A 15,288-nucleotide genomic window follows, 5' to 3' on the forward strand; every position below is an offset into this window, starting at 1 on the left:
TGATTTTTCTCATCGAAAACAAAAGAAATCTAAGACCTTCTAAAAGTCTTGCTTGAGCCATGAAAGAGAATCATCAGCAGCAGATGCATACCCTGAAAACAGCCCTAAGTTTCTGAGAGGTAATACTGGGGAGTAGAATACACCAAATAGGAACTGGGCACAGGTGGGCCTTCTCCCTTCCCAGGTGGGTGGAGATAAGGGACACGGGTGGGGACCAGAAGGAAGTGTGTGCAACTCATCCTCCTGTGAGCTGCAGTCCCTCCTGATGCCAGCAGGGGGACCCCTCTGTGCCCAGGACTGGCCATGGAGTCCTTCCAATGGAAGGACAGACAGAAATAAAAACTAGTCTGTTATCCCATCAAAGTCTGCAACATTAGGTGCTCCCTGCAACCTCAAACCACCTGTCTAAGCCGGCACTGAGGAGGACGGAGACGCCCACCATCCCGGCCTCTCTCCGCGCCCTCCGCAGGCATCCACCCCACGTCACCCTGGAGTCAAGGTCACGGCTAAGACCAGAGCAGCCACAACAAGCCAGCTGGATGCCGTCAGTCCCTGGGTAGCAATTATGCTTCAGCGGCAGTTATTCCAAGACCATGGCGTTTCACACGGAGTCTGCAAAAGGCAGCACAACCTTACACGGACATGCTACAGCTCTTTCAATGATTTGAAGGGAAGTTTTCCGAAATTGTATCGAGACTGACCCACCAAGTAATTAGGTTTTTTAAAAAAGAATCCTAATTTTAGGAGCAAGGCAATAAATTGAGTGAGAAAGACCATTTCTCCATCATATATCTGTGTCTATATCATTGTTACACTTTACAAGGAATCTAGCAACAGATTGGTTTCAGAGAAGAACCTGAAATATTAAAAATGTTACCCCACTGATGACAGTATAGGCACAGTTCAAGAGGTTATGTAAACTCATAAAGGAAAACAGCGATAACACAAAGGCTGGTGCCCTCCTGTCTCTTCTCTGCCGTAAATAGCTCCTGAAATGGAACACATTATATAATTTGTATTAAAAATAAAAACTTTAAACTGTAATAAAAGAAACATAAACCATCAAAAGGTGTCTCTGTCCAATATGAGGAATCCTGCTGAAAGAAACTAAAACTATTTTTCTCCTGGCCAAAGTGTTCCTTTTAGAGAAAGAGCAGAAACTCAGAAGCTTTCTTTATATAATTGGAAAATTGGGGATAGAAGTCATCATATTGGACTTCCCTGGTGGCGCAGTGGTTAAGAAGCCGCCTGCCAGTGCAGGAGACACAGGTTCGTGCCCTGGTCCGGGAAGATCCCACATGCCGTGGAGCAACTAAGCCCGTGTGCCATAACTACTGAGCCTGAGCTCTAGAGTCCACGAGCCACAACTACTGAGCCCGCGAGCCGAGAGCCCGTGCTCCTCAACAAGAGAAGCCACTGCAATGAGAAGCCCGCACATCGCAACGAACAGCAGCCCCCACTCGCCACAACTAGAGAAAGCCCACACGCAGCAACAAAGACCCAATGCAGCCAAAAATAATAAATAAAATTATTTTTTAAAAAAAAGAAAAAAAAAAAAGAAGTCATCATATTTTCCAATATTTTAAAACAGTTTAGTAAGTGCTAACTATTAACTTGAAATTTCACCTAGAAGTAAATGGAGAAAACTATTTCTTCGGTCTCTACATTGTCTGCACTATTATGAAGAGCATATTTTCAAAATTAAGCAAAATCATAAGGCTCCCGTATTTAAAAATACATTATTTTAAGCTATTTTAATTTCGTTTACTGTTTGAATTCTAATTTCAAATGCTCTTTCAATGCAATACTGTGCTAAATTATGTTATAACTCTGGTTCTGATTACCCAATCTGTGTAAAAATGTTAAATGGTTGTTCCTTCATAGCAAGAGAAAAGCACTGTTGTAGTAAAAGTTCAGATCTGAATTCCAGTATTACTTCAGGACTGGTTCCAAAAGAGAATAGTTGTAAACAACTAAATTCTGGCTAAATAAAAAAAGTCTGAATAGGTTTAGATATTAGAGCATCTTTTGCAATATAAACATAACTATATTTCATGAGTCTTTGTGTTTGGATAACATTATTCTAACTTGAGAAGCAAACTCTCATATGAATGCTCTGGATAACATTACAATCCATCACCTGATGTTTTGACTTTGCTTTGACAAATGTATCAGGTATTTACCTAACAATGTCAGGGTACATTTTTCTAAAAAGCTCTTTGCCAATAACATTTCTTTGATTCTTTACGATGTAGTAAGCGCATCTATTTCTCGTGCTTGATGTAGAAATAACTCAAGACTCAAAAGAGATAATATTTTTCACTTCTCTTCACATGCAAGGTTAGTAGTTATCACGATTTGCTCACATGGCTGATCCCATCCCTCTTACTCTGGCCAAGAATATAACCTCACCACTTCTATCCAGGTGGTCATAGGCTCCAGGTGTTCGTTCACAGGTATGGCTTCCTGCTCAAACAGGAAGTAGATAAGAGGATGTTAACCAAGACAAGTTCACCTAAGTTTACAGATCTTTGTAAATGGAGTCCTTCACCCACGTTCGGACACACCTACTGACTAAGAGGATTGAGTTCTTGGTCCCCGGTGCCAGGTCGAGATTCTGAAGTTTATATTTAGCCCAACTGCATGCTTGGATTCTGGAACCCTACCCGTTTCAGTCTACAGATTTTTTCGGTGTCTGACTCTCTGACCACCCCTTGACCCATCCAACTTTCCCTTCGGTATGAGTTCTCATGATTTCTGTGTCCCTGGCATAGGTCCACCTAGGCTACTCGCTTTAAAGACCCAGAAATGTGCCCTGACGAACATCAAGAACATAACAGAAGGATGTGGGGAGGCTGTGAAAAAGCCACAGTCAGTGAGAAACAGTGGAACAGTTATGAAAGAAGTATACACAGCACATCAGCACATGAGGATCGTACACACAAGGAAATCGAGGAAGTGGAGTCACCCTCCAGCAGGGTGGGAGAGTGGCAGTGTCCCTCTGTCACCACTCTGCCCCTTGGTGCCCCTTCCATGCTGAGAATCTGTGGTGTCCTCTGCTTGCTCAGCTGTGCACCTGAGGACTTGTGACAATATCCCTGCCTCTCCAATCAGAATGGTTTTCAAGTTATCTAATCCAAAATATTACCACAACCTTACGGCTATAACTTATTCACTCTTGCCTCATAGCTTTCTTCATGTTTTTCCCCAACCAAGAATTCACTCCGTCCTTTCCTACCATCTTCAAGGACTAGCTCCTAGGTCACCTCCATCATTAATCTTTTGTCAAGTACCTCAAGCCCTTTCCTTTCCACCAAATTCTTTCCACTATCTAGAATACATGGCATGTTGGATTTGATTAACACCTAATTATCTATATTTCTTTTCCCCAGCAGAATTCTAAGGTCTTTCATTAAAGTGACTTAAATAGGATGCTTTTCTTTTTTTTTTTAATTGAAGTATACTTGATGTACAACATATAAATTACAGGTGTACAATAAAGTAATTCACAGTTTTTAAAGGTTTCCTCCATTTATGGTTATTATAAAATATTGGCTATATTTGTGTTATACAATACATCCTTTTAGCTTATTTCATACCTAATAGTTTGTACCTCTTACTCCCCTACCCCTATCTTGCCCCGCCTCCCTTCCCTTTCCCCACTGGTAACCTCTAGCTTGTTCACTACCTCTGTGAGTCTGCTTCTTTTTTGCCATGTTCACTAGTCTGTTGTATTTTTCAGATTCCACGTATAAGTGATATCATACAGTGTCTGTCTTCCTCTGGTGCTTTTCTTATATATACTCTTCCTCTCGCCTCCGTGTTCTTGCACGTTATCTCTCTCTCCCTCTCCCTTCTCATCCCATCCTTGAATTAACTTCTGAAAGACTCAACTATCCCCTCCCCTGCGAAGCATTCATTATCCCCTACCCCACCCCTCAAAAAAACTGATCAGCACCCCCACTGTACCATGACTGGACCCTCCATGTACCTCTATCACAGGGAGCACTTGGCATACAATTTTCTACATGACTTTTCTTCTCCTCTGGACCGCTTGGGAGAAAAGGCTCTGTCTTATTTATCTTTGTATCCCCATGCCTCGTACCTCTCCCATAGCTCATAATCCACATGTATTTCATTCTTGGAGAATCTGAAGCCTGGAGTCAAAGCCCAAGATGCCATCCTGAGGGAGAGTGGGGTCCTAAGCAAGAGAACGAGGTGGCTGTGATGCCAGACCTGGGCAGGTCTTAGGAACTGTACCCCCTTTGCAGCTTCCATCAGCCAACCAAGCGGATGCAATCCAGAAATAACAATGCTTTCTGACACTCTTGATCATCATTCCACATTTGTTATCTCATTTAATCCTCTTTGACTTATAGCATTTATCTCGTTGTTACTTGTAGCGTAAGTTTCCTATCTAGCCCCTTACAGAGAAGGTCTGCTGATTGCAATCTCCACTGGAAAGACGTAAGTGCAAGGTCAGGATGCCAGGAAGGGGAAGCTAGGCTTTGGGTTATGCAAAGACCATGCTTTCAGATGCTGACCACAAGGCCCGCACTCTGAACAGATAATGCAAGAGTACTCGAAGCTCTGTATTGTTCATGTTTCCTTCCTACGACAGCCACATAGCACCTTCATTCAGAGGTCCTCAAAACTTTTTAAACATGACCTCATTTAGCTCAATCTTAACTGCCTCAACAAACTTTTTAAATGGGTGCCTCCAATTTATTTAAAATTATCTATATGATCTTTGTTGAAGAGCAAGTTTTTTTTTTTGAAACAAAAAAAATTCAAGTTTTCATAGGTGGCCCAGGGTAAAAATATTTTGCCCTCTGCCCATCATCTATTTCCTCATATCCTGAGTCTGAGCCAAAAGACACCAATTTCCCCCACTGCCTTCTATTCACGGCCCTGAGTCCCAGACCTCTGTTTTGCAATGTATTTCTGAGACATGCATCTGTTAGTGGCACTGTCTGGGCAAGGGCAGCTCAGGAGATGAGGATAAATGCCATCAACTGAAAGAGTATTCCTAGACAACACCATTAGCCGTCACTCTAGATCAGGGGTCAGCCAACCATGGCCTGGGGGCCGAATCCAGGATGCTACTTCTTTTTAATAAGTACAGTTTTATGGGAAGATGACAAGCCCATTTCTTTGCACGTTGCAACAGCTGCCTTTGCGCTACAACAGCAGAGTTCAGTCATTACGACAGAGACCATCCAGCCTGTAAAGCTTAAGATATTCACTGGTCTGTTACTTTTAGAAAAAGTTTGCTGACCCCTGTCCTAGAAAACTGGAAAGAGGGAAACTGGACATTGTGTTATTAACTGGAGCCATGCTTTCAGAGGCTAATCACAAGGCCTGCAGCCTGAAAGGTAAGACAGGAGGACCCAAACCTTATACTGTCCATTTTTTATTTGCATGACAGCTGCATGGTGCCAACCTCTGGAGACTCCAAATTTCTTAGACGTGATCTCCTTTGTACGCTTGCATCCCTCCTTTCTGAGCTCCTTCACGCGTGCAGGGAGCTCTCTCCTCCAACCAGATCACCTCCCCGAGGTCCTTCTGGGCTGGGCTGGCCCTGTCCAGCATTCTTCCAGGCTGCTCGGCGAAACTCAGACTGCTCTCCTTTGATCCCCACCACTTAAAAGGTACTCTCTCCACCTCTTCACGTCTTTCCAGCATCCTCCCTTTCTAACTGTGGCAGATCCACACGCTCCTGAAGAGAACGGCTAAAAGGAATGCACCAGCAGACACCACTGGACCTCATGGTACCCAGAGATTCCCCACTCTGCACCTCTGTGGTCTCCATCCTCGTGCTCAGCCGGTCCAATCCAAATCATAAGAGGGAAAGCGGCTGGCAGCCCTGCACACGCCCCAGGTGTGCTTAAAGCTAAACAAGGAAACGCTAATAGTTAATTCTGTGTGTCAGAGCAGCAGCGCCATTCATTTCTCACAACAGCACGCTGCTGGTTGAAGCCTCTCAGGGCAGGTGACCTCTGTGCACTCACCTGAGATGGGCAGCATTCACGTGGTCTCCTCACTTGGCATAAGAATAGGTATTGTATACGAAATAGACAACCAACAGGGACCTCCTGTCTAGCACAGGGAACCATACTCAATATTTTGTAATAATCTATAAGGCAGGGGTTGGGGACCCCTGCCTTATAGGGTGGGGAGTCTCCTGTTAAGAGCCAGCGGCACAGCAGGAGGTGAGTGGCGGCAGGCGAGCAGGCAAAGCTCCATCTGCCGCTCCCCATCGCTCGCATTACCGCCTGAACCATACCCCTCACCCCCCCAACCTGGTCCACGGAAAAACTGTCTTCCACGAAACCAGTCCCTGGTGCCAAAAAGGCTGGGGACTGTTGTTATAAGGGAAAAGAATCTGAAAAAGAATATCTATATCTGAATCACTTTGCTGTACCTGAAACTAACACAACATTGTACATCAACTATACTTCAATTAAAAAAAAGAAAAAAAAAAAACAGGAAAAAAAAAAAGAACAGGTAGAGCCTGAAAGCCTGAGAGCTGGCCTGAAGTTACACCTCATGATACAGTGAAGAATGTTATGGGGAAGAGCTTCACGGTGGGGTAGACAGGGCTTGACTCCAAACTTTTCTACATATAACTTTGTATATTTCAGTGCACTTACATCCCCTTCCTGTCCCTCACCTTCTCATCTACAAAATAGGGATAACCATGTCTGTTTCGATGGATTGCTGGAAGATGAAATGAACAAATGTATGGAAAACCCTTAGTGTGCTGGGTACCTGCTGGTCACTCAGGGGCTGTAGCTACTATGCCTTTTAAAATGCCAGTTACATTTAATAATTTATGCTCTGGTGGGTTTTGCAGCAAAAATCACTACCCTGCTACATGCCAGGTACCGTGCTAGGAGCTGGGACTGTGTACTCTAATGATCAAAACCAAGGTGGTTCCCAAACCCGTGGAGCTTACAGACCATTTGCCTATAAGGTTACACATAAAATGTCCAAATAGCACATGGAGGCCCAATTTTGCACAGAGAAGAAGAAAGTGAGGTTCTGGAGCATGAAGTAAGCCAGTGAAGGAAGCACGAATGAAATTCAGATGCGAGTTCTCCAATTCACAAGCTCACATTTCCCCTCGTTTTAGTTTGGCAATTACAGATGAGCAACACTGCGCTTGTTCTTTGCCCTCTAAAACTGTTGACTAAATTAAACAGAGAAAGGGAGACAACCTCCCAAAGCCACATGGGAGTCTAGGATTGGCAGAGAATGGCTCCGATTATGGGAGCAAGTCTGCAGAAAGTTATAGCATGAAAGACATCTGTTAACTCATATATTAGCCACTGTTTGGTCGCCAAAGCGGGTCCCTTAGCCACGCTCCTTAATATGAGGGCAAAATAGTAGATCTAATTATATAGATTAGGGGAAAGAAAGAGAAGAACATGTAGACCCTTGTCAAAGAAAACTGTATCTAATAGACACCTACTATCCTCAGTGTTCCCACGTATGTTTGCTTGTGCCAATCCATTAAGCAGGTAACCAGACAGAATAAAAAAGGTCTAACCCGCTCAAGGTTTTTGTCCCTCTTCAGATCCCCGTCTCACCAGGAAGTTTCACGAACTCAAGCTAGGAGGCAGAAATCTTGCCTGACCCAACACCAGAGCCATCTCAATATATTTTTCAGCAAGAGCAGGTGGAGAGAAAACAGAGCTGAGCCCTGAGCCGGCAGCTGCGGGAGATGCTGAAGCTGCCCCCAGGCTGGTTAAGTCCCGGCATCCAGGCTCACATTCCTACCAGGATGTGAGGACCAGAACCAGAAAATGTCAAATGCACACAGTTTTGGGCGCTCCCCAGGTACTGATAGACCCTTGACTAAGAATACATTTTAAGGTGAAATGACCTTTACAATTCCTTATAGATCAATTGTTTAAGTACTTACTCAATACCAACTATATGCCCAACATTGTGATAAATACAGTGAAGTATCTCGGGCCCTTCAAAGATGCGGGAGCCAAGAACATCCAGGATAAGAGTGAATGCATGATTCTTCACAGCATTCGAGTGGACTTGTGATACATGGCTGATGTTGCCACGCCTGCTGACATATCACCAAAGCCCTGTGCTTGGGGGTAATCTTCCTCTTCACCAGGGGACACAATACTGTGTACCAGACTCTACAAAGAGCCAGCTAAGCTGTTCACTCAGGGCTGTGGCCTTCAAGAAGCTGAGAGCTGCTAAAACAGTCAGCGATTTTCAAAACCACTCAAGGCAGCCACGGGCTTTAGAAATTGCCTGGAGGCTTCTGACATGTGTTTGGCTGCTCTAGGGTGGTTCTCCTGGAAAGTGGCCACACTGCGGCTCAGAAGCCAGCAGGGTGCATGCCAGACATTCAGTGCCTTGCAAGGAATGGGATTCCCTATCCAGGAATGAAGGAAGAGGGGAGAATAACAAACAGAGTGATATCTATCATTACACTGCACTTGGTAAGGAAATCCCTCCCTCTACGTGCAGCCTTCTCAACTGAGTCTTGAAATGTAAAGGCATTGACCTTGTTGCCATCTGCACATCTATCACTGCACATGGGAATGCTGTCTCATCACCCCGTTACTTTCACTGAGACCTCACAGCATCTTGGTTTGATTTATGGACTTCAGGGTCAGACCTGGCTTTGAAGCCTGACCCTGTCATTTACTAGCTGTGTTATCTACCTTTGCAAAGCCTTAGTTTCTCCATCAGTAAAATGGGGATGACAACCAAATCGTTATAAAGATTAAATACTCATTAATTAAATAATTCATGTAATTGCCTTAGCATATTGAAAATACTTCATGTTCCATTTTTAAGAAGTGCCTGAATTATGTTATCATTAAAGGTAAGTCTAGGAGCCCCTGGTTCAGTACATTGATTTTGTCTGCACAATTTGGGGCCGGATTTATCTTTCTGGGGGTTATTTGGTATGAAGGTTATTGATAGTTCTCCCATAAGAAGTGGGAGAAGACCCATGTGCACTGGAATGGACTGGGTTTGAGGTTAAATCCTGAAGTGACTCAGGCTCCTGAAGATGTGAGCCTTTCAAGCTGCTGTAGCCTTTGGGTGATGAATGGCCTTGTGACCATGCAGTAGAACTGATCATGCATTTTAGCATTTTGGTATTTCTCAATATTTATTAGGAAATCATTTAAATATTATAATTTTGTTGAGTTCTACAAATGCATACAATAGAAACTGTCATTATAAGTAATTTACATTATGAAGATGAAAATCGTATTTCTTTAAACTTACATTTCTTTAGTTACTAGTGCAATTGACTCTTTTTCATAATCTTATTGAATCTTCTTATTTCTTCTCTGTAAATTGTTTCACAGCCTTTGTCCATTTTCTTATACAGGATTAATTTCATTGATCTGGAGTAGCTCTTTATATATTAAAGATAAACTCCTTTCCTCTTCATATAGCACTTTATATATTAAAGATAAACCTCTTTTTGCTGCAAAGTTTTCCCCAGTCTTTTGTTCCCTTTTTATTTCAAATAAAAGTTTAAAATTTTTATATAGCTGAAGTTATTTTCTTCCTTTGTAATTACTTTCATTGCTTTTAAGTTTAGAAAGTCTTTTCTTACTTCAAAAGTAGTTAAATATGCACCTATATTTTCTTACATATTTTGACATGTGGTTCATTGATTACTTTTAACTGCTTAATTTATTTAGAATTCTTAGTCTGGTAACAGGTTTAAATGTTATAAATTGGTACAGTCTTTCTGGAAAAATGTTTTTGCAATATGAATCAAAAACCACAAATGGGTTGGTGTTCCTTGCCCTACTTCTAAAAAATGTAACTAAAGAAAATGATCAGGAATACAGCCACCAAGGATTTCTACTTAAGACAGTCATTCCAATGCTCCTTATATTAGCAAAAAATGGAAATAACTTCAAAGTCTCTCAGGGTGGTGGAGTAAATATTCTTTAGCTGCACTGTCCAATATGGTAACCACCAGCCACATGTGGTATTTAAATTTAAATGTATTAAAATTAAATAAAATTAAATATTCAGCTCCTCAGTTGCTCAAATGCTCAATAGCCACATGTGACAAGTGGATACCATACTGGATAGCAGTGGTACCAAACATCCCCATTCTCACAGAAGTTTCTGTTGAATAGTGCTACTCTGTGGCCATTAAAATCAGGTTTTGAAAGAATATTTAAAACCATTGGATAATTTAAAATATGATGGTAAGTAAAAACATCAAAATATAAAATATTTAATGAATTCAGATTGGTTGCAGCAACTTTAATCATCAATATCTTCATCAAATGATGTTTTCTACAGAGGAAACCCAAAACCTGCCCTCACGAAGTTTGTTGTCTTAAAGAAAAGAGAAAAAAAAAAACCCCAGAAAATCTGAAGTGCAATAGGTGCATAGGAATTTAATAAGATACACAAGGAAATGTAGCACATGGCACCTACTCTGTAGCTGTTAACTGACTGGAATTCCAAATGGGAATTATTATACTGGATCAGATACAAGGGCTAATTAACACTGTATTCTGTGGCCAACAGTGGTCTCAAAAGAAGCCATGATTATCCTTCTGTCAACATCTATTGATATTATCCACCAAAGGCACAAAAACAACTTAGCAAACAAATGGTATTTAAGAACCTGGAGTACATAAAGCAAAGAACTTTACAGAGTACTTAGTAAATATGGAAAGGTTATAAGGCCTCTGAAACATCAATAAATAATCAACCACAACAAAAGAATGCTTCACTTATATGTGAATAAAACTTTGGAAAATGATGCCCATAAGTAAAAGGTACACGCAATTTGTACTCAACCTTCCCACTAAGAACAACTGAAAAGTTAAACAAAATGTATATATTTTTAAATCTTGAAAGTATCAAAGAGTTAATAAAATAGTGAGAAAAATATCTGGGAGAAGATGAAAATTTAAAGAGGTGGACTCAGCATCTGGGATCACTTTTTGTCTTAAGAATCCAAGAGTTGATGTCCAGAGACCACCAAGGATAGAAATAAACCAGTTTTTGAAAGGACTGCAATCCAGCTCTGAGCCATCTGGTCTGCCCAGAAAAATCTCAAGCCCTGAAAATGGACTAAAATGATCCCAGATTGTTATTCCCCCAGGAACCTGATAGAAATAACTCAAAACTCTCTAGAGGAATAGATCCTGAGCCTAGGCCTCAAACTATTTCTACAAAACATTTTTAATATAATTTCCATCACACAATTGAAGATAACCAGTCACACTGGAGAAAAGATGAGTGACAATCAAAACAGCTCCTAAGTGGCTCTAGAGTTTGTAATTATCAGATATGGACTTTAAATTGCTATGTGTATTGTGCTTGAGAAAATAAAAAAAAATATTAAAAACTTAGTACATAACATTCTGAAAAGTGAGAGAGCAACTCTGAAAAAGAACCAAATGGAAATTCTAGAACTAAAAAACACAATACCTGAAATAACTCAATGGGTGAGTTTAACAGCAGATCAGACCTGAAGGGAGAATTTGTGAACTGGAAGACAGGTTTGGAATGAAGCATGGAAAGGCAAAATTTGGAATATACAGAAGACATCATGGGAAACACAGAGAATATGGAGAAAAAAATCTAACATTGGAATCCCAGGAGGAAAAGTGAGGTGAAGCAATTTCATGGATGACAGCTGAGGCCTTTCCCATGAATCCCCAAATTCATGAAGGCTTAGGAACTTCAGGGAGAAAAAAATAAGAAGAAATCCACACCTAGAACCATCATTTTAAGACTACAGAGAACTAAAGATGAAGAGGAAAATCTTAAAAACAGTTGACCATAAAAGATTACCTTTAGAGGAACGACAGTTTAAATTATTATTGACTTTTCAACAGCAACAATGGAACCCAGGCGACAATGGAATATACCTTCAATGGGCTGAAAGAAAATCATTGCCAACTTGGAATTGTTATCCCCAGTAATAATATCCTTAAAGAGGGAGAGGGAAATAAAATCATTTCAGACAAGCAAAAACTGAGAAGTCTGTACAAGCAGACCCACCATTAAAAAGACACCAGTGAACGTTCTTCAGGTGCAAAAAAAAAAAGGAATCCCAGATGGAAGGTCAGAGATGCTGAATGAAGAAAAAGTATTAGAAAGGAAGGAGTCGGCAGGCTGACTGTACAAGAATGTGATGCAGAAGAACCAGGAAGATCTGGCTTACAGGAGAGGTTATCTTCCCCTTATACAAGTTAGAAATTATATTTGTCTATCCTCCAAAAGAAAAGAGCTAAAACAAATCCTTGTATCACATTTTGGAATATATTTTTCACTATTTGGGGGTGGGGGGAAATCAGACGTCATGGAGAAAAGATCAATATATTATACTGGGAATTCCCTGGCAGTCCAGTGGTTAGGACGCCACACTTCCAATGCCAGGGGCCTGGGTTCAATCCCTGGTCGGGGAACTAAGATCCCACAAGCTGCATGGTGAGGCCTATATATACATATAATACTGCATCTTTTTAAAAATATAAATGGTGAAAGTAACTACAGAGTAATAACAGAAAATGTTTGCAATGATTTATCAGCTAAGATCAGGTTCAATTCTATGTGGAGGGGCACCTAGGGGTGGAAACAGGGGGGACAGAGGGTTCCTAAGAGGTTTCAGATACTATTTTACTCATTAGACCACATATTTATCATTAATTGCTAAAAACAGATAATGAATTAAGAAAGAAACCTAAGAGACCTAATTCTTTGTTGAACGTAGAGATATTCGTTGGTCTGGCAACCAGTACAGAAAAAGTTCTGTTTTCCACTATGTGAGCTGGAAATATATTATAAATGCAAATTTCTGATATTTATGACACAAGAGTAGGATAAGGAATAGCCTTTTCCTACGGTTTGTGAAAAAATGTAAATAGTTGTATTTTGGGGATAATTTAATTTTTCAGCACAGACTACAGGTCCCCTTAATGTCCCCCCATCCCTGGAATTCTAAGATTCATCCTAAATACTGTGAGAATATTAGTCCTGAATTACTGAGATACAAGTCCTTGGTTCTAACCACAGGCCAAGGGGGCTGCCAATGATTTTATTCCATTGTTCTCAAAGGACATCACTACTGAAAGGAATTATTCCATCAACGATGGTGCTGTTGCGTGGCCTTCTCGTTGTATTCCCATCTCACTCACATTATCTACCCTGCCAGTCCCCTTTATTTCAAGGTGTTTCTACAGCCCTCTGCTCTCCTAAAACCCCCAGGCTGAAATGATAATTTATGTCCATGGCTTAACTGAATCAGTTCAGGAAGGTTCCCCACAGGCAGGAACAGCTGAATGGTAAAGCAGACATTTGTCATCAGTTGAATTCTATTCACTGAGAACATCACTGTCCCAGGCAAATGTGAGAGAGGAAAAAATGGGCAGGAAGCACTCACTTACCTGCCGCAGTTTGGTTCCCACCATGGAGGCACTGCTGTCAAGCACAAACACCACATTCTTGGGTAAAGGAGGAAGGTCTTTGGGGGCAAAGTAGTGCACAAAATAGCCATTTAGAACCTGGTGGAGGGAAAAGAAAGTAAAAATGGTAGTACCCAGATTAGGTAGGAAAACAAACCAAAATGGACAGTTTATGGGATCTCTAATAAAAGTCAAAGGTAGCATGAAACAGAGTCTAGGGCCAGATTCCATACCCAGAGCAAAAGTATCCATGGTCCTGATTCCTCCAACTAATTGCAAATTAATTAATTTGTTTGTTTGTTTATTTATTTTAACATCTTTATTGGAGTATAATTGCTTTACAATGGTGTGTTAGTTTCTGCTTTATAACAAAGTGAATCAGCTATACATATACATATATCCCCATATCTCCTCCCCCTTGCATCTCCCTCCCACCCTCCCTATCCCACCCCTCTAGGTGGTCACAAAGCACAGAGCTGATCTCCCTGTGCTATGCAGCTGCTTCCCACTAGCTGTCTATTTTACATTTGGTTGTGTATATATGTCCATGCCACTCTCTCACTTCGTCCCAGCTTACCCTTCCCACTCCGTGTGTCCTCAAGTCCATTCTCTACGTCTGCGTCTTTATTCCTGTCCAGTCCCTAGGTTCTTCAGAACCTTTTTTTTTTTTTAGATTCCATATATATGTGTTAGCATATGGTATTTGTTTTTCTCTTTCTGACTTACTTCACTCTGTAGGACAGACTCTAGGTCCATCCACCTCACTACAAATAACTCAATTTTGTTTCTTGTTATGGCTGAGTAATATTCCATCATATATATGTGCCACATCTTCTTTATCCATTCATCTGTTGATGGACACTTAGGTTGCTTCCATGTCCTGGCTATTGCAAATAGAGCTGCAATGAACATTGTGGTACATGACTCTTTTTGAATTATCGTTTTCTCAGGGTGTATGCCCAGTAGTGGGATTGCTGGGTCTTATGGTAGTTCTATTTTTAATTTTTTAAGGAACCTCCATACTGTTCTACATAGTGGCTGTATCAATTTACATTCCCACCAACAGTGCAAGAGGGTTCCCTTTTCTCCACACCCTCTCCAGCATTTGTTGTTTGTAGATTTTTTGATGATGGCCATTCTGACTGGTGTGAGGTGATATCTCACTGTAGTTTTGATTTGCATTTCTCTAATGATTAGTGATGTTGAGCATCCTTTCATGTGTTTGTTGGCAATCTGCATATCTTCTTTGGAGGAATGTCTATTTAGGTCTTCTGTCCATTTTTGGATTGGGTTGTTTGTTTTTTTTGATATTGAGCTGCATGAGCTTATAAATTTTGAAGATGAATCCTTTGTCAGTTGCTTCATTTGCAAATATTTTCTCCCATTCTGAGGGTTGTCTTTTCGTCTTGTTTATGGTTTCCTTTGCTGTGCAAAAGATTTTAAGTTTCATTAGGTCCCATTTGTTTATTTTTGTTTTTATTTCCATTTCTCCAGGAGGTGGGTCAAAAAGGATCTGCTGTGATTTATGTCATAGAGTGCTCTGCCTATGTTTTCCTCTAAGAGTTTTATAGTGTCTGGCCTTACATTTAGGTCTTTAATCCATTTTGTTTATTTTTGTGTATGGTGTTAGGGAGTGTTCTAACTTCATTCTTTTACATGTAGCTGTCCAGTTTTCCCAGCACCACTTATTAAAGAGGCTGTCTTTTCTCTGTTGTATATTCTTGCCTCCTTTATCAAAGATAAGGTGACCATACGTGTGTGGGTTTATCTCTGGGCTTTCTATCCTGTTCCATTGATCTATATTTCTGTTTTTGTGCCAGTATCATACTGTCTTGATTACTCTGGGTTTGTA

At 41.0% G+C, this 15,288-nt stretch overlaps 1 protein-coding gene across 2 annotated transcripts in view; it reads right to left on the reverse strand.

Annotated features, from left to right (window-relative positions):
* The window catches only part of ITIH5 (inter-alpha-trypsin inhibitor heavy chain 5), an 80,598-nt gene that overhangs the window by 25,897 nt on the left and 39,413 nt on the right, over positions 1 to 15,288 (reverse strand). For both annotated transcript variants that reach the window (XM_082450567.1, XM_082450566.1), the window contains exon 7: positions 13,419 to 13,535. In XM_082450567.1, coding sequence (XP_082306693.1) covers positions 13,419 to 13,535 — 117 coding nt within the window. The remainder of the gene's footprint in view (positions 1 to 13,418; positions 13,536 to 15,288) is intronic.

This window comes from Balaenoptera physalus (assembly GCF_965194825.1).
Source record: "Balaenoptera physalus genome assembly, chromosome: 2".
Lineage (NCBI taxonomy): Eukaryota > Metazoa > Chordata > Mammalia > Artiodactyla > Balaenopteridae > Balaenoptera > Balaenoptera physalus.